The 19838-nt window shown below is 33.8% G+C and overlaps 1 protein-coding gene across 2 annotated transcripts in view; it reads left to right on the top strand.

Moving 5' to 3' along the window:
• The window catches only part of GPATCH2 (G-patch domain containing 2), a 58609-nt gene that overhangs the window by 28797 nt on the left and 9974 nt on the right, over window positions 1-19838 (top strand). For both annotated transcript variants that reach the window (XM_039340395.1, XM_039340394.1), the window contains exon 6: window positions 2821-3025. In XM_039340395.1, coding sequence (XP_039196329.1) covers window positions 2821-2859 — 39 coding nt within the window. In that variant the 3' untranslated portion in view covers window positions 2860-3025. The remainder of the gene's footprint in view (window positions 1-2820; window positions 3026-19838) is intronic.

Here is a 19838-nt window from a genome sequence, read left to right as displayed (position 1 = left end):
ATCTAGCCAAAAGAAAGACTATAGAATAATTTATTTGGGAAATTTTATTCTCCCACTTAAGTGCCTTGGATATATTTTTCCTATACTAAAGATTAAAATTTTTATTATGCATTTTTATCTTCGATTCATCAATCTATTTTTATAATGTCCAAGCTATCCATATTTATCTGCAGAATTGAAAAAGAAAAATAGTTCATTGTTCCTGCTGATATTCTGTGCAAATGTGACTAGAAATATTCTTCTGTGAGCGGTGGACGTGGCACTCACATCCCAACTCACCCAAGCAGCAGAGCAGTGGGCACTGGCACTCACAGTCCCATGAGTGGCGGGTGCCAGAGCTCGCAGCCCCACTTGCGTGAGTGGCAGACACGAGCATCCACTGCAGAACCAGTTGCTTATTTAGACTAAACTATTTTCCTAATAATAATTTTAATTTACATGCAAACAAATCAAGGAGGATGTGTGTTGCTGGGTGCCTCACCCAACAGATTATATATATATATAATAAACAAAGTAAAGAGCCTTCATTGTTTTTTGTTCATCTTAGAATTTGAATCCATGTTCTGCAGAAACTTTATCCACTGCTATTAAGTTCATGCCTCCCAGACACTTTTTAATACAATTGAAAGAAATCACTTGAATATTTTAAAAGCATAATTATTTAAAATTAGTGAGAATCCCTAATAGCTCTAGGAAATTGATAGTGCGCTATGATATCAAACTAACAGCATAATTTATTGGTGCACTCTTGTGTAGTTTTTATTCATTCAATAAGTTATATTTTTTGTTTTCATATAGTATAAATACTTATTATTTTCAAGGATATTTTGAAGTTCATAATAATATCCTGATGTGAAACATTCTTCTACTTTCTCAGGCAGTTTTTTTTAAAAAAAAATATGCAGCAAAGCATGGCAATGTAGCTAGTTGTATACTCAGTCATCTGTTTAATCCTTATCCCCTTCACATTGTCAATACCCATCTAATTCCACTTTAACAACAGTAATTGGCTGATGGAGTAGCAGATATAGATTTGTTTTCCTGATGACTCCTTGACTTTTTTCCTCTGGTAATACTAATAGAATTCCAAATCCTTATTGGTGTGATCATGTCATGAGTAGGTCAACAGTCATGTCAAGGTCCTATTGGAAACTTCATAGCCGACATCTTAATTTAGACTTAGCAATTCCCCCCCCCCATGTGCATTTGTAAGCAGTTCTTTAAAGTCTCTCAGTCATTCCATTATAATAGAATTCATTTAATTCAAAAGGAATTACTTCATGATGTGAATGTATTTGGATCGCTGCAGTTCAATAAAAATAATTCTAAGAATATCCTTTCTGAATTCTTGATACTTTTCAGCCTGAAAGGTAGAATTATTTATTTACATATTTGTTGACTATATATATTATTTTTATATAGTTTTATACAGCTCCTTTTATACCATGTTTTATTTTAAACCAAGGCGAGGGGAAGTCTGATTCTATGGTAGAGTAACCACTATTTATCACATGGCATAAAATTATTTGTCATAGATCCCTTGACATCTCCTCATTGAATTCTCATTGAAACCATTGCCAGTAAGTTCAAAAATCTATCACTTGACATTTCTGTTCTAGATACGGTACTTTGATGTATCAATCACTTCTCTCCTAATTTTATTGTTGCTTGTTCAGAATCAGCACTTGCAGTCATTGTTTACCCAAAAAGAGGTTCTATTGATTTCAGTTTTCTTGCAGATAAGAATGCTTTCAATTGAAATGCTTACACTGTACACTACTTACATTGTCATTGAGTAGAGTTTTTGCCATCCACTTGTATCTGTAGATTCAGCATTAATTTTGATAGAATATCAGTGGACCCATGAAAAATATAATTCCTATTTTCCATAAACCAACTATCTGTTCTAGGCATGAGCCTAAAATATCATACTGTATAAGTTCAAAAATCTTACAACAGCACTGGAAATATCATGAAATGTCTTAGCAGAATTCTATCTATGTTAAAAATAGGAATGTTTAAGGTCTTCCTCACAGAATACATTGACTGTGGATGAGGCAATAGACCTTCTCCGTGGTGGTTCCCACTTTTCTTTCTCTGGAATTTCAGATGTCCCTGATCCCACTGGCATTTCATAAACAAACAACACATTTTTGTTCCAGAACTTGGTTCTGCATAATTAGATTAGTTTGCTGTAAGGATTCTTATGATTTTAATAATGATTTTTATATAATTCCAATAGTTTATATTCAATTTCCATGTTTGTTTCTTGCTCAAATTCTATCAAGATTGAGGCAGCTCATAAATATTTTAAAATAAATATAAATAGACATTGAACATTCCTGACAAAATAATTAGATGCCTACAGTTCTGTGAAAAAGCATTAGTCACCTTTCATATTTTTGGAACATTTGCTTGGCGTTGGTGCTGAAAGTTATCAGAAATTAATGTAAGTCAAACTAGTAGCGAGAGAGAGTCTGCGAAAACAAATGTTATCAACATTTGGTGCTTGTTTCTTTGATTTCATAAACAAAGTTATTCAACATGCATTGTACCAATGTTAAAAATGTTGTGTAACTGTTTGTATTACCATTAGTTCCACTAACTGCCACTGTCCACTTCCTGTAATTAGTGATCAGATTCTCAGATTGTGGTCTACTACTCTATGGCAAACTCCCTCGGTAACATTTGAGGATTTTTTAGCATGAATTTCTTCTTTTTTCAGATCTTGATACAAAATCTCTGTGGGGTTTAGATCTGGAGTTTTACTTGGCCATTCCAAAACATTGAATTTGTTCTTCTTCATCCATTCTCTTGTAGACTTGCTTGCATGATTGGGATCATTGTCTTGCTGCATGATCCACTTGCGCTTCAGCTTCAGCTGATGGACAGATGGCCCGATACTCTTCTGTAGAATTCTCTGACACAAAGCAGAATTCATGCTTCCTTCAGTGATGCCACCGTATCCAGGTCCTGAGGCAGCCAATCATCCCAAAAGCATGTCATCTTCACACTTCACAAGTTGGTATGAGGCTGAAAATGTAGAATATAGTCTTTCATTTTTCTAGATATAAAAGTCTCAGACTTTTTGATTCATCATTCCATAAAACTTTCCTCCAGGAATCTGGAGAATCAAATATGAGATGATCATCAGTGTTATTCTCAGTAACAGCTTCTACCTTGCTGATCTCTCATTTTTATCCAGTGCTTCTTTGACAATCAAATTATAAATATTTGTTATAACTAAAGCAAGTGAGGTTTGCATATCCCTAGATGTTGTTTCAGAGTCCTTTCTGAACTGCACTCCTGAAATGATATTGATAAGATGGCTACATTTAAGATGATTCACCATTGCCTGAAGTTTTCTCCATTTCAAGACAAGTCTCTTAGCCATGGATTGGTGAAGGCTTGTAGCTTTAGAAATGTTTATGTACCTTTTCCCAGACTGATAGGCATTAATGAATTTTTAAAGAACATCTTCAGAAATTTAATCTCAGTTAAATTTAATTACTAGACAAGATTTCTATAATTTTTGTGGTAAAAAATTCATTTCCTGTTGTATATAGGGAAACCTTGTGAGATTTATATAGGACAGGCCATATTGCTAACCGAAGAACTCTCATAATGGGCCCTAGTTATCCATTTAATAGAATCAATTAAAGGGGGGCATTTTTTTTATACTGGAACATTGCAAGTCAGATTACCGTCTCTGAAATAAATGAAACAAGCACTAAACTTTGGAGTTCTTTTTCAATCATTCAATATCAGTAAAACCCTCATCAAACTTTGATAGCTTCCATGGATAAAAATATACAGTAAACAAGAGAATAGCTTTCATAGAATTGCATCAGAAGATGACAAGCATGACATAGAATCCTCCATTTGTATTCTCAGCAACTGCTCTTCAAAGGTTTATTGCTTCTGATATTGGAGGTATGTTGTCATCATAATTCATAGGCATCTGAAGTGCTGTTCTCTGGTCTTTGCTCTTGAAAACATCAACATTGGCAATTATTACATTTTATAAAAGCAAATTTTATCATTCAGTAATATATTGTGTAATGAATCTGCCACCATTCAACGTTGTTAGCCTTGTTACATTACAAGAGTTTGTGGCACTGATTTATAATAGTTACTCCTTCCTAAGTGGGCAGTTATAATCAGTGATGATAGGAATGGAGAGATCAAGCTGTAAGCTCATCCTTCAATGTATGATGCTTATGGGTCAACACCCCCTGCTCCTATTAATATCTTCCGGAAGCTATTGGGAAAGATCACCTAAGGTCAGGTATAATTAGAATGCTGGTATTCTACATCTCCTATCCTGGGTTGAATAGGCAATACCAAAATGTTATTACGGTGCCTGGAAATTATTAGAGCCTGGATAAGGAAAAGTAAAGGCTTAGGCTCAACCCCTACAAAAAAAATCGCTTGGGTTTAGAAGTTATCAAATTCCAAGGAGATTCCATTTGATCCTGAATGGTTTGTAGGAAGACAATGAAAACTTTGCTGTTCCAATATACCCTGGGGGTTTTAATGCTCTTTCCTCTAATTTTGAAGTACTACTTTTATTCCTAGTATTTATTTGTGTAGCTGTATTTTTATTTTTGTATTACAATTTTTTAAATCTGATTTCTTAAGATATGAATGCCACTCAGAATCATCAACACATAGAATGGTATCTGACTGACAGACATATTGAATTTGTTATTTGTAATTTGAGGAACCGGCTAACTATTCTGTAGACTCTGTAACTATTGACACCATCTCAGGTACTAAAAATTTACACATGATTTCAGCTGTCATAGCTTCCATCTAAAACTTACCCTTCCCCCCCCCACACATACACTCCCCTCGCCTCGCGTACCACAGAAGGGTTGGCTGGCTTCGGTGTCACCTGGGCAGGCCTGGCCACGCATCTGCCCAGCGGCACTGGTGGGCCCGTCCTTCCTTCCTTCCTTCCTTCCTTCCTTCCTTCCTTCCTTCCTTCCTTCCTTCCTTCCTTCCTTCCTTCCTTCCTTCCTTCCTTCCTTTCTCCTTCTCCCTTCCCTCTTTTCTTTATCTCTCACTCTCTCCCTTTCTCCAAAGTCCAAACTTATGTGTTCTCCTTCCCCTGCTAGTCTTCTGCAAAGCGCAAACGAACACCGCATCCTATTTGTCTTCTCCAAACTCATGCCCACCATCTCTTCCGAAGGCCGTCTACTCGCTCACTCGCTGTCTCGCTGCATTCCTGCCAAAATCTGCTTTTATAGGTTCCCCTCTCCCTGCCCAGCTCTTGCGGCTGTTCTCGCGACAGCGCTGCTGCATTCGGTTTCCCTGCCCTTTCCAGTTCCCACTAGTGAGGCGCACGTGGAGAGGGGGAGGGGAACATCCCTCTGGCATGCGTGCCGACAGGGCTCTACGTGTCCGATCTGGCATGCGTGCCATAGGTTCGCCACCTCGGCCCTATACCATTTCAGACAAATGGCTGTCCAGTCTCTTCTTAAAAACTTCCAGTGTTGAAGCATTCACAATGTCTGGAGGTTGTTCCACTGATTAATTGTTTTAACTGTTAGTTCTAGGTTGCTTCTCTCTTTGATTAGTTTTCATCCGTTGCTTCTTGTCCTGCCTTCAGGTGCTTTGGAGAAAAGCTTGACTCCCTCTTCCATTTATATTGGAACTATTTAAGAACAGATTTGAGAATACAATACAATACACACACACACACACATATGATACAGATTTTTCTATTCCTTTTCTATACAGGAGTGGATAATGACTTGTAAGAAAAGAAAAGAGAAAAAGAGTGAGGAAGAAAAAAAAAGAAAGATGATAAGAATTATAACATTTATAAAAGATTATAAACCACTTCCAATCCTTTTGACAGTGGTTATAAATGTGAGAATAAGATTTTTAACTGGCTTTAAAAGTTTATTAAAGAATGCATCTTGTTTACCATTGTGTTAGCCTTTATTTTACATTTTCCTGTTTTCTAAATGTCGGCCCAGTAATAATATTTAATCACACTTTGCTGTATTATAGTTAACAGCTTTAATAGGTTGGTACAAAAGGAAATCCACCAGTTTTGACACAGGAAGTAATTGTGAAATAAAAGACAGATTTTTGCTCAGGCTAGAATTAGTTCAGCAATTCAAAAAATAAGCAGTCACCTTGGATTTGCATATGTAAAAGTGACACCCTTTCTTTGGCTATGGGCTAAATAGATCTTGTATAGTTGATTCAGATATTTCAACTGTCCGTTGTGTTTGCTCTTCTGTTAATTAATCTGAGAATCGGTTGTTTTGCTTTGACATTGTCTCCAAGTTCATATTGTATGTGTTAAATAATGTGAGCAATTTAATAAGTTCTTTTTTCTAAACTAAGGCTCATCAGATGGTTATCAGAGGTTATTTTTTAAGAAGGAAAAAGTGACATGTAAATGTAGAAAGCTACAACAGGTTTATCTCCAATACTTTTAGTTCTTTTAATTTCTGTTGTACTGAACTGTGATAGAATACTTATGTCCGCATTTTCATGCTGCTGTTTTCCATATGAAGGTTGCTAATGTAACTAGGTTCGTATGAAAGACCTATTCAGACAATTCATATTGGTTAATGAAAGAGGTGTCCTGTTAGTAGGCTGAAGCTGGATGCACAAATACATATTGGAGGGTATGGATAAGGCATCTCCCCACAAACAAAATACCCTCCAGAAAACAAAACCTCCAATATGGAACAGGTACAGTAGTTGGGTAATGGTTTGAAAGGTTGCTGATTCCTTCATTCTCTGTCCTTTTCTTCTTCCTTTCAAATCACATGGCCTAATGCAGAACTGAATGAAATGGGTGGAATGAAATACTGTAGCTGTTGTGACCATTAAGTCTCCTCCATCTGTTGCTATAATATCAAAGTGTGAGTATAATCAGATATTTTCCTGAGCCAGTTGGTTTAATGGTTAAGGCACCATGTTAAAAGTGAGTTCTAGTCTTGCCTTAAGCATAAAAGCTGTCTGGGTGACTTTGAGTCAGACACTCTTCTCAGCCCAGCTCACCTCACAGGATTGTTGTTATGGATAAAACAAGAGGAGGAGTACTAGGCCTTTTTAGCTTCCTTGAGTTATTTCTAAAAATAGTAAAAGGTAGTAAATAAATAAATAATAAAATAAAATCTTGCTGGCTACAACTGGAAAGAGCTGTATTTTTTTTTCAAATTTTTTTATTATCACTGCAATCAAACTATCCCTTACCATTATTCAGCAGAATAGATAATTCTTTCTACTATATTAACAGTTTCGGATTACATACACTAATTAGCATGCTAACCCAGACTATTCCTAATCAGAATTTGCAACTTAAAGTATATTTTCCAAAGTAATATTAGAGAAAACTGCTCATAATAATAGTTCTTGTATATTTAAATCACAGATACAACTATATAAAGACAAGCAGGCAGAGTGAATGACTTTTATGAGACTGTCCAAATGCATAAAATATTTTCACTGACTCAGCAGTGATTCAGAACTGCCCTGTAGCAATAAACTTTGTTGACTTTGTTGGTTTTATTTGCAATTTAATTAGAATATGCCTGTTTTCATTAATAATGAAATGACAACCTGATTTCAGTGAAATGGACAAAGAATGAAAAACTCTGATATTGATTAAATTCAAAATAATTGGTTCTATTATTGGCTGTAAACTACACTGTAAATTTTCAGTTAAAAATGCAGAAAAAAGATTTTAAAAATCAGACATACTGTATATTAAAGTTATTGGATGAAGATATAGTGATTCAATGATGTAATGTTGAAGTCAAAATAAAGTATTTTACTGTGCTGAATAAAACTAATGGAAACATTCACTGGAGTAAGACAAATGGTGTTAAATGAGAAAACACACCATGAATTGCAAATGGAGCTGAGTTAATTTGTTGCTACAGTAGTGTTGCCCTACTGTTAAATGAAGACTGTATAATTATCTTGCTGGCAGAGATAATGTCAAAACCTCATTTCTCCTTACATGCCTCGTTTTTACATGAGAGCTAATTGAGCTGCAAGATGACAACTGATTATATATGGCTATCATTGGGGTCCTCTTGCTCAATTTGCAAATAATGTTATATTTCTTAAGAGATTACTTTTATATCACTCGTCAAATTAGAGGTAGTAAACTTTGGTACTCTTTTTAGTATGTGCCCTGTAATCAGCAATATATTATCCTGAAAGATGCAATTTCCCCTCCCCCCCAGGTCTTGTAGTTAATTATTTATATATTTAAGATGTGTCCACTTCTACCTTGTCTTTCTGAATATCAACATACAAGCTATAATGGCACCTTTATAGTACTGATAACTGTCAACTATTTAGCTACTTTCATGTTCTAGTTAAATCACTGAGATTTCCACTAAGATAATACATATTAAAAAATTAAATTAAATTAAAATTAAAAATTAAAATTAAAAATCTTTATTTTTTATGCAAGATGCTTGATAAACTTTTTAAAAATTGTTAATCTATTTCAAGAGGTTTTCAAAAGCTTTTTCATTCTGTATTTAAGATTCTAACCTTTATGTTTATAAATAACAAATTTGCTCTTAATTTAATTTAATTTAATTTAATTTAAAAGTCTGTTCTAGAATACAATCTTTGATGATAGTTATATGCCTAAGACAATACTCTATATTGATTGTGGTTTCCACTTCCATTTACCTGCTGATCAGTTAGTTAATGAATTATTTCAATAATTCAATAAAGAGAATTCTTTTGTTTGATTTATCTTTTATATTTTCTTCAAGGCAGCATATATAGAGATCTATCTTTAATTTATCCTTATAACAATGTTGTGAAGTAGATTGGATTCAAAGTTATGAATTTTTGTGACTTGGAATAAACTTGAACCTGGATTGCCCTGGTCCTATTCCCAAAATTTAATCCATACACTACGCTGTGTTTCTTCTATCCTTCTCTAGCTTAGATTGAAAAAAATCTTAAATTATGATCTTTTTTTAACCATTAATATACATAAAATGGTGAAGTCTGCGATGAATGTTTTATAGCTTAAGAACTTTATTCCTGAATGCAGTCAGCAATTGTTTGATCAATAGAAAAGATTATCAGGGGAAAGGAAAATCAGTTTAGATTTTATCCTCAAGAAGGCACTCATTCTTGATTTGCATTTTTCTTATTCTCATGTTTTGAACAAATAGGAATGAAAAGATCTATTTGTGTTCTTGTTTCTAACTCACAGTATTGTAAAAACTTCATAAATTAATTTAGCATCATTTTACTATGGAAATCTTTGGAAATAATATATTTTTTCACCAATTTCTCCCTTTAGTGCAAAGAACACCAACTTCAGTAAGCTCATGCATGTTGTTTAAATTGCTAAATAAAAACTATTTTTTTTCGTGCTTGTATTTAATTTCTTTTTAATTAGTGGGAATTGTTTCATTTCCTCTAGGGTACAATTTTTAAAATCTTACGTTTTTTAAAAAAAATATCCAAAAAGAAACTTTTTCCTATAGTAATCTTTAGTGGACTTTTTTCCTTTTTTTTCTGCACCTTCTACTCTTTCTTTTCTGTTGTAATTATCTTTAATAAAATTGCTACAAATAAAAGGTAATGGCTATCCTTTAGCAATGCCAACAAACAACTTGTTTAAAACTGATGATGTTCCTAATTGCTTATTAGAATAATACAGAAGGGATTCTACTGTATATTCAACTGTACTCTAAAATGTTATCATTAAATTCTCTTCCTTCAAATATAAATTTTATATTAATTGATTCCATGCCAGATTTTAATGAAAACAATGGTATGTTTTGTATATATAAATAAATAAATGATTGGGTATTTGAGATCTAAATTTAGCTTGTTGTAAAATAAATTGATATTTGAAAGAGTTATATTTAAAAATGAATAAAATAAACAGGTGGGACACAGAAAACATTTCACTATTTTTGGGAAGCAAGTGAAGTAGTTGAATCATTTGCTTTTTAGTTTTAATAACCTTGGAGAGGTTTTTTCTGAGCAAGTAAGAAAAATCTACAACTTGCTCATATGGGCTACAATTGAGTTGTGTGCCTGAGTTGCAATTCTTACCAATAATTTTAAAATATTACAGAGTCCCGTCATTCTTTGTGCACATTGTTTGCCATTTTTGTTTATGGCAATTGAACAACTTTGAAAAACATTCATGATGTTTCCCTTCCAGTGTGAAATAGCAATATGGAACATAATATTAAAATGTTACAATATTTTGTAATATTTAGAAGATTTGAAGTTCTTTCTAACTTGGGAGATCAAACCTATACTAAATTAATTGCACGTAACTCATTTGAATTGATCTTTATATTTTCAATTTGACTATATTGTGACTTGCAGTTAAAAGTTTCAGATATTTCAATCTATTCGCCATATTTGACACAATATTGTAAATATGAAATATATGTCAGCATTTAAGCACTTTTGTAATATGAACAGGATATTGAACTTCCAGATACCACAGAAGTAATAACTGTGTGGTAGAAAATGAAAAATAGCTTCAAGGGCACAATTCTTCACCCCCTGGATTGATATTGTAGAGCAGGGCTTTTCAAACTTTTCACCCATTGTACCACTTTTAGGATATGGCAATATCCAAGTACCACCAGTCGCCTAGCAAGGTGTCAAAAACTTGATGACCCCCCCAAAAAAGGAAAAAAGTGATAAAGTACAGGTAGTCCTCGACTTACAACAGTTCGCTTAGTGACTGTTTGAAGTTACAATGGCACTAAAAAAAGTGCCCTCCAAGGCACAGCCGAGCAAGACACCTCCTTCCCTCCTGGTGGCACTTTCAGTCTCCTCCCCCGCTACCACTTTTCTAGGATGGTCACGTACCACCTGCCAGGTGCCAATGTACCACAAGTGGTACCCGTACCACTGGTTGAAAAGCCCTGTTGTAGAGGCCCATAGGATTATTCAGATTCTTACGCCAAGCACCACAGAATTTTGTATTGGAGATTCTCTCTCCCAATTTTGCAGATAACATCTTGATAGGGAAATAACATCCTCACAATGCTCTAAGGTGGTATAGAGAAGGGGCAGGGGAATGGTACGTGGAAAAATGGTTCAGAATCTACCCTTCACCTCACTTCCAGCGGAATAGGTGGGGGCAGGGATTTAGACAAACCTTTTAAATGGTTTAAGCCTTGATTACTTTTAGAAAGCAAGTGAAGGAGTTGATGGAACAATATAGATATTTTTCGCTTTTTATTTTCCCTTTGCCAGGTTACATCTAACTGAGTGATCCAATAATATGGAATTGTTCTCCCCATGAATTTCTAGCTTTTGTTCTAAGGAAAATTACCTACTTTATGTTTGCTGTGAATGTTTTTGACTCTATCATGCTTTTGTTTTCAAGGATTTCTGATAACTTATTTTAACACAATATTCTATTTCTAAATACTACTTTCTTCTTTCCATTTAATTTATGAAAAATATAGATAGTATATCTTAGAATGTACATATGATTCCTTCCTCACAATTTAGGAAACACCTATTCTCATGGAAGAAGAAATATGTGTCAAAGGGTGTAATTTTCAGCAAATAAAAGTACATGTCGCTCATTAAAGAAATTGTTTATATTTGTAATATAGTAAATGTAATGTCTTACATTAAAGAATATTATCCTAATAATCTGCATTTCTATTGTATTCATATGTACTTTCCATTATCTTCTGAAGCTGAAACCAAACAGCATTAAGTTTTTAATACTTGCTCTTTTTTAACCAATTGTATTTCTCCCATATTTCAAGACTGTTTATTATTTGAGCAATATAAGAATATAATCTAGAATTTCAATTGCGTTAGCACCAACTTTTATTTACCCAAAAACAGTTTTGGTATTTTACAGCAAACATTTCTCCTGATGCAGAGAGCTCTCTCAACAGTGGGATGCCCTAGGTGCTGACCTCATAATTTCAAGAAGCAGGTGGAGGTGGCAATTATAGCTATGGCCACTATCTTGAACCTTCTGTACTAGATGATGAATTGCAAATGGCTGGCCTAGTGCACAACAATAAACTCAAATAAATCTTCAATGTGTAATAATGACAAGACTGAAAGACTGGCAGTTATAACAAGGCTGCTTTTGTCACCCACTTTACTGTAGCCTTCATATCCATCATTATCAGCTGGAGCTAGCTCAAGAGCTGGACAAGAAGGTCTGAAGAAGGATGAGTTGTTTGCACTGAAGCGTCCAGTAGGTCCCATCTGGCAGAGAGTAAATGGGATTTTTTTTTTTTTCATTCTGCCTGTTCAGTGGGCCAGAGCTGTCCATCATTTTGGGTAGAGATCTGATTGCATCATGCTGTGGGACAATATGGCTCAGTTGTTTAATATAGCACTGGTAATCAAAATAACAGAGTATTGCATTTTTATTCATATTACTGTTTTTCCCAAAATTATATAGCAAAAGCAGTGTCCTTAAGCACTGATGTCCTACACATGCATATGCAATTACTATTATATACTTCTAGAGAGATGACATTATTGTCATCTGTTTAGAGATATTTGGAGATTTCCTCAAACACAAGAGACATTGTAAATGCTTCTTCAATTTGACTAAGCCTGTAGCAAATTTCAAAAAGCAATCCTACATTCTATTTGGGTAATTGTTTTATTGTATCAGAACTCTATTCTTGCCTTCAGTCCAAAAGCAGATTGGTTGAGTTCATACCATAAATTTAATATATTAAAGCTGAGCAAAGCATTTGAAGGGAACCTCCTCAGTGTCCTTTCCTTGAAACACTGAAGTAGCTACATCCCTTGGAAGCAGCTTTGAGGACTTTTTAAAGTTTTTATTAAATGATAATAAAGTTGGAAGGGACCTTGGAGATCATCTAGTCCATCCTGTGCTCAGGCAGGAAACCCTATACCATTTCAGATAAATGGCTGTCCAGTCCCTTCTTAAAAACTTTCAGTGTTGGAGCATTCACAGCTTCTGGAGGCAGGTTGTTCCACTGATTAATTGTTCTAACCATCAGGAAATGTCTTCTTAGTTGTAGGTTGTTTCTCTCTTTGGCTAGTTTTCATCCATTGCTTCCTGTCTTTCCTTCAGGTGCTTTGGAGAATAGCTTGACTCCCTTTTCTTTGTGGCAACCCCTGAGATATTGGAACACTGCTATCATGTCACCCCTCGTCCTTCTCTTCATTAAACAATTCCAGCAACCGTTCTTTATCTGTTTTAGCCTCCAGTCCCCTAATTATCTTTGTTGCTCTTCTCTGTACTCTTTCTAGAGTCTCAACATCTTTTTTACATCGTGGTGACCAAAACTGGATGCAGTTTTCCAAGTGTGGCCTTAACAAGTCATTGTAAAATGGTATTAACACTTCACATGAGCTTGATTCTATCCTCTATTAATGCAGCCTAGCACTGTGTTGGCGTTTTTGGCAGCTGCAGCACACTGCTGGTTCATATTTAAGTGGTTATCCACTAGGACTCCGAGATCCCTCTCGGATTGTACATGTGCAGAGAATTCATTATTTTGTCAACAGACCCACTAGAGATGCTCTTCTTTATAAGCATGAGAAACCTGCAAGCAGCTGTGACACATCTACTACGGGATGTAGTTACTTCTATAGTTTGCAATGTTCTTCCCTTGTGCCAAATCAGTTCATGAAGTGCCTTTTTTAATATTTTGTCTCACATAATTACACTTATTCAAATAAAAGCTTGAAATAGGGAGCCTTGCAGAAAAGAAGTTTTGTCGTTTCATGTAGCTGTAGACAGCAGGGTTTTGTTATGTCCTATGGGTCAGTCATATGCTCCAGTTTTGTATTATGGTACATATCTCATCTGTTAAGAGGATGAGCTTAGCATATGATCCACTGTTTCTTCTACTTTTTTTGCACAATATGTACCGTCAGAAAAATTTGATAATTTTTCAATTCTGGCCTTGATTTCATTAGTTTGAATAACTTGCTTTCCCTTCAATTTTTGTAGAAATTAGTTATGTGATATTTTTCCTTATCAATATTATATTTATATATTTATTATATTATTTCAATATTGATATTTTGTTTTCTGCTCATTCAATAAGTTCTAATTTTTAACTTGCATCAGTGCTCTTCTTTGGTGTCTTTACATAAATAGCCAATTTCTTTCAGTTTGACTTGAAGTAAACCTCTGCCTCCTTTTTCAGTGAATCAAGTATTATCTATCAATATCATGATAATATCACTATATATTACCTATGTAATATATAGTGCATAGTTTTCTTGTTTTTTTCTGTTCAAACAGTCTAGTTCAGTTTCTGAACATTTTTTCTAATTTATTTTTGTTGGAAAGAGACTGGTGGAGCCAGGAGGAAGAGTTAAGCAGGAAATTAGTCTAAAATACTTACAAGGCACAAAAGGGCAAAGTCCAACCCCTCTTGAATGCTATTGAACCTTATATAATCCTACCCAAAATCATCAAATTGAATTCTTCACATGTGGAGCTGGTTGTTCACACCTAACAATTTTAAATATAATAGTTATTGCATAATTATTTGTGAATAATTATTCATATTTTAATTACTCTCTGCTTCTAGAATAAGAGGTTGCAGTAATTTATTTACTTAGTTTATTCAATTATATGGTTGCCCATCTCAACAAACCTGCCCATCTCAAGAAAGTGATTATGGGAGACTAACAAAAATTGAAAACATCATATCAATACCAAAACAAATGCATAGTACATAAGTACCTAAAGAGTCTAATCCTTAATATTTTTATTAAGTATTATTATTACTTACTACTATTACGTAACTATCTAGAGACAGTGATGGATTGGAAGAGGGCCAACATACTGAATAAAAGGCAATCTTTGAAAGCAATCTAGAAGTTGCAGCTTGGACAGAATTACCGTGACATTGATACAGCACTATATCTGGCTTCCTCTGAGTTGCCAAACTCAATTTCAGGCACTGATAGTACTCTGTAAAATCCTAAATGGCTTAGGGGCCAAGATCTTCGCTACCATTCATCCTGTGCATTAAGTACTTCTATGTAGTTTCATCTGTACAGATCTGAATATAACCAATTAATAAGTTTTGTAATGCCATATACCTCTGTTCAATATTATAGCTTTAAAATAGTGTGAACATTAAAAATGCATACATTAGAGAACAATTTTTGTACCATTAAAGTTTTACTATTTTGTAAAATGAACCTGTTAAAAACTTTAGTTTTATTTATTTAATTCAATTTACATAATTGGACATCTCACAGTGGTGACTCTGGACAGCTAGCGCAGTTCAAAACATAACCAAGAGTAAAAATTAAATAACTGCCAGCAAAAGTTAAAACAAACAGTTGAACTATGATTCATATAACCAGTATGACGTTTTAGCCAGTAAGAATTTACTCAAATAAGACAGTTCTGACTTGAAGAACAGAATAAATAAAAATCATTAAATGCAGAGTTCTAAATATTTCTATTCAATAAATCCTGCAGAGTTCAAAGAGGTAGGTGCGTTTAAGTTTGTAGCATAGAGCAAGTGACATATGCACACCATTTTATTCAGCTAATCCCTTTGTATAAGCATACATAGTATTCTGTTGTACTGTAGGCTTAGAAACTATCAAATGAGCAGTGAGCTCGGCAATATTAAACTACCAACAGAGATGTGATTTAATTTGCTTTATAGAATATAAGAACACATATTGTAGAAACCACAAACAATCAAGTAATCAACTCTTTCTGGTTATCTTGTGCCACCATTCCTTGTGCACAGAGATTCTCACTGCAGCTATTACTATAAAACGTTCCCTAAGTACATAAAGGCTCTAATCGTTAAGATTTTTATTACCAGCCACCCATACAGAGCTGCAAATTGCCTTGTTTCAGATTTATTATGTATTACTCCAGAAATTCTATAAAGATCAAAAGAACTGATTACAATGTTGACCTTTGCATTAACTCATCTGAATTTAAATTCAAGTGTTTGATTTGGAAAAATAAGTCCATTTATCATAGGTCTGCTACTGAGGGGATTGTGTAGCCCTGATTGGGAGTGCTGAAACCAAATTCATTTATTGAACATGGGCTTGAAAATTGTTTGTAGGACAAGAGAAACAAAAGTTTGACCTGTTATTCTAGTGTGTCGAGGGAACAATGTAGCAGTTGCCCTTTTCAAAACATTTAGTGGTCAATCTGTTTCAGTATTGCATGTGAAGATATATGATATTAATAATTAAGACAGGGACACACAATTTTCAACAGGCAAATCATAATTAGGCTTAACACAAATTATCTTTTTTAGATGTGAGAAAAAATAATACATTATAAAGGTTACAGCTAAAAGATGTGGTAGAAAGGAATTGGCACTGTGAAGTAGTGGAAGTATTTTTTCTCTCTGATAGTATGCATTTACAATATATTTCTATTACCCATAATTTACAGCATATGCAGTATACATGATTAATAAATACGTAAAATATAGTGAGGATAATATCCATTCCTTTATCTTGACACATTCACCAAAAACATAAGGCAAAAGATGAAAGTGGAGATCTTTTTTTCAACTAAAACTAATTTTTAATTGTTTAAAATGCTCATTTCAGGATGGGGGGGTACATTATGTATTTTAAATGCACTCAGTTTCATTTGCCAAGTATAAAGTCTATAAATGAAAAAGAAATATTGGCAAAACTCAGACAGATATTACATTGAAATGATTGAAAAAATAGGAAATTCAGAGAATATAAATATGTTGAAGGACTATGTATTCCTTCAACATATTTTTGTGAAGTGCTTGTCTTAAGTTAATAAGTGAACAAACTCATTTTCTGTCTAGTTATTCTGTCCATTGCATTTTCTAGGTCTTCTTATTTTTCTAGGTTTTCTTATTTGTTTCTCCCTTCTTTTTTCCATGCATTGTTTCCATTGAGATAGTAGATTGTAAAGGTAAATTAGGTCCATTTGTGTGTTTTTATGGAGAGAAGTTCTATTTTCACATATTCTTAAGTACCAACTTGTGAAAAAATAATATTTATGTCTTGTTCTAAAGATAAGCAATTCCAAAAAGATGTCCATAAAGCCTGAAAGTGGCTTTTTCCTCTGCATTTCTTTTTTCCCTTAAAGGGTGTGAAGCAGAAAGACTTTGAATAAAACATCTCTGTGACATACACACACAAAAAATCTTATTGGTGTTTATAGATGTGACGGGTCAGATGTCTGTCAATAGTGAGGTACTAGTACATGGCATGACAGCATGTTTGCTGGGTACTCTGTCATGCTATTCTGTCCATGAACAATTTAATGAAAAGGAGAAGCAGGTGGAATCCGAATCTGATTTCTAGTGTGAAATAAGCTTGCCTTGTTGCATGGTTTATGATGATTTAGAACTGTCAAGGCACTTTCAACAGCTGGTAAGATGGACAGGTTTTACTAGCAAAACTGAGCCACATTCTAACCGAAGGAGCTTCATGAAATGTTTTGAATGTATCATAGTACTATTTGGGAAATTGACTAATATCTATATGATATTGTATTGCTGCTAAATCTCAATGTTTTGACAGAAGAGTATAATATTATTAATATGATATATATTTCACTTTATTTTTGAAAAAATCAAATGTGGATATTTCAGATCCTGCATGCATGACAATTCATTAGCTGCAAATGTGTTTGGCTATTTCTTGCTTGCAAAATCTCAAATATTCCCATGACATTTAACTATACCAGATTAGGGCCAATTTAAAATTTCACAGCACATGTGATAGACTACAGTTATCAATATTCTCAAACAGATATGCTGCTGCTTTAAAAAGCAGTACACATCATCATCTTGCTATTTTTTAGGTAAATCTGTCATAAAATTGAACATATCTTCTTGCTCAAGTATACATAACTACTTTCAGCTTGAGAGCCATTCCAGTGTTTATATTCATGTTAAGGGCAGCCTTGTGGGAATTTTAACAGATAACTGGAAGGCTTAAAGTACCTGTTTTATCCTTAGCACACACAACCTTTTTGTAAAGGATAAAAAAGAATTTGTATTCTTAGGATCACAAAATGGATGTAGAAGGGCTGCTCATTTTGTATCCTTGGTTCTGGGCTTTTAGCTGTCTTTCTGTGATTGTGAAAGCATTATTGATTGAATTGGCTAAGTAGTGACATCATGAACAATGGGCTTTGGACTTTACCTTGAAGTCATGTTTAACTAAGTTCTATTAAAGAACCATTTTGAACTGGCAGGAAACTATCCAGCAGAAAAAGAATAGGCCTTGTACATTAAACAGAAAATGATATCTTTAATATGATATCCAAAGAAGAGGCTACATTTATACATTCACTGAACTATATTTTAAATATAAAGCTCTTCTGAAGTATAACTGCTAGCTATCAGTGAACGATTAGCTTCTTGGAATGTTGTCTTAATTGTTGTCTTAAAGCATAATGGTAGCAGGTAATCATTTGATTTAGATGAAAAGACAAATAATACTATGGCAATGAATATATAATTCTCCCTAATTTAGCAGCAACTCAGAGTTAAGATATTGAAAATTCCTTTAGAAGAAGATTATGATCCTTTTTTCTTGTGAAAGGAGATCCTTGGCCTTCAATATTGTACTTCAGAAAATGGTTAAGGACAAAGCAAAAGTGTTGTATATAACACTTGTTATATGTTATTATATAAAGATTACCGAATAGGGCTGGGAAGTAGCTACTTGATTTAGTTATTTTCATATAAAATTAATTCCTTTCTTCTATCTGGAGCAGTTGTTATAAAATGATTAAGCAATCTCGCTCTTTTCATAAAACAATAAAATCAACCTTGAGTTACTTATCAAGTAATATAAAGTAATGAAGGTGGAATCAAAAATATCTTTAAGAAAACCCCTGTCACATCATGGACTGGTGTGAAGCTTTTTGTATTTTTTAATTAAAAAATAATAGTATAATTCTGCTTTGGAACTTAATTTGGGAGTGGTATGTTCATAGTGGATAATATATTTTCCCTAAGAGTACATATAATTGTAAACTATTGATGAATTAAATAGAATTAATAATTCAAAAATTATTGGGCACCCATTCCGTTTAGTCTATTTCCCCCCGCCCCCAAGTAATCCCTGTTAACTATCTAAGGCTTCATGTATAGCAAACTTATTTTAAATAGATTCCAGTGGAACTTGTGTGATTTGCTTTCATGTTACATTGTTAAAATCAGATTGTAAACATTCAACATTATTTAATGTTTCTAAATCTTCCAATACATTTATTTTTGTATGCCTTATACCACTTTTTTTTTTTAAAAAAAAGATTCACAATAGAAAGGTTTTTATAAGCAATCCCTTCCCTAGCGCTCTCCTTTTGTGTAGTATATATTTCATGCTAATAATCAAGGATTACTGTGGGTCAGCATGTCATATCCCAATGGTGTCTAGTGAGATGGAAGGTTATCTTATATGTCAGCTAGATAACCCTGTGAACAATTTTGAGCAGTCAAGATAATGGGACTGAATTCTGAAGCAAAGTAGAACTCTAAAATAAGGCCAGAAATATCCCAGAATACCATGCTCTGTGTCTGCAAAATAATATTTCTTACAACTACAGTCACCTTTTGGCATCATTAGTCATTTAGGTCTGACAACATTCTCCCTAACAGGGTACAATTAAGGGAATGGTAGAATCAAGTGCATACTCCCATAGTGAACAAGAGAACAAACCTTAAGTCCTGACAGTGCTTACTTAAAACTAATGTCCATTAAAAGTAAATACATTATTTCAAAGAATATATATTTAGAAGTAGAATAGTTTATATGATACGATTATATGATACAATATTACATTGAAGATATATCTTCCATACAGGAATCTTTGTGTTTTAGGGCAAAAT

This window comes from Crotalus tigris, unplaced genomic scaffold, assembly GCF_016545835.1.
Source record: "Crotalus tigris isolate CLP2741 ecotype Arizona unplaced genomic scaffold, ASM1654583v1 scf7180000017744.3724543626:3957646, whole genome shotgun sequence".
NCBI lineage: Eukaryota > Metazoa > Chordata > Lepidosauria > Squamata > Viperidae > Crotalus > Crotalus tigris.
The sequence above is the reverse complement of the archived record's forward strand: the minus strand, read 5'-3'. Positions and strand labels throughout refer to the sequence as shown.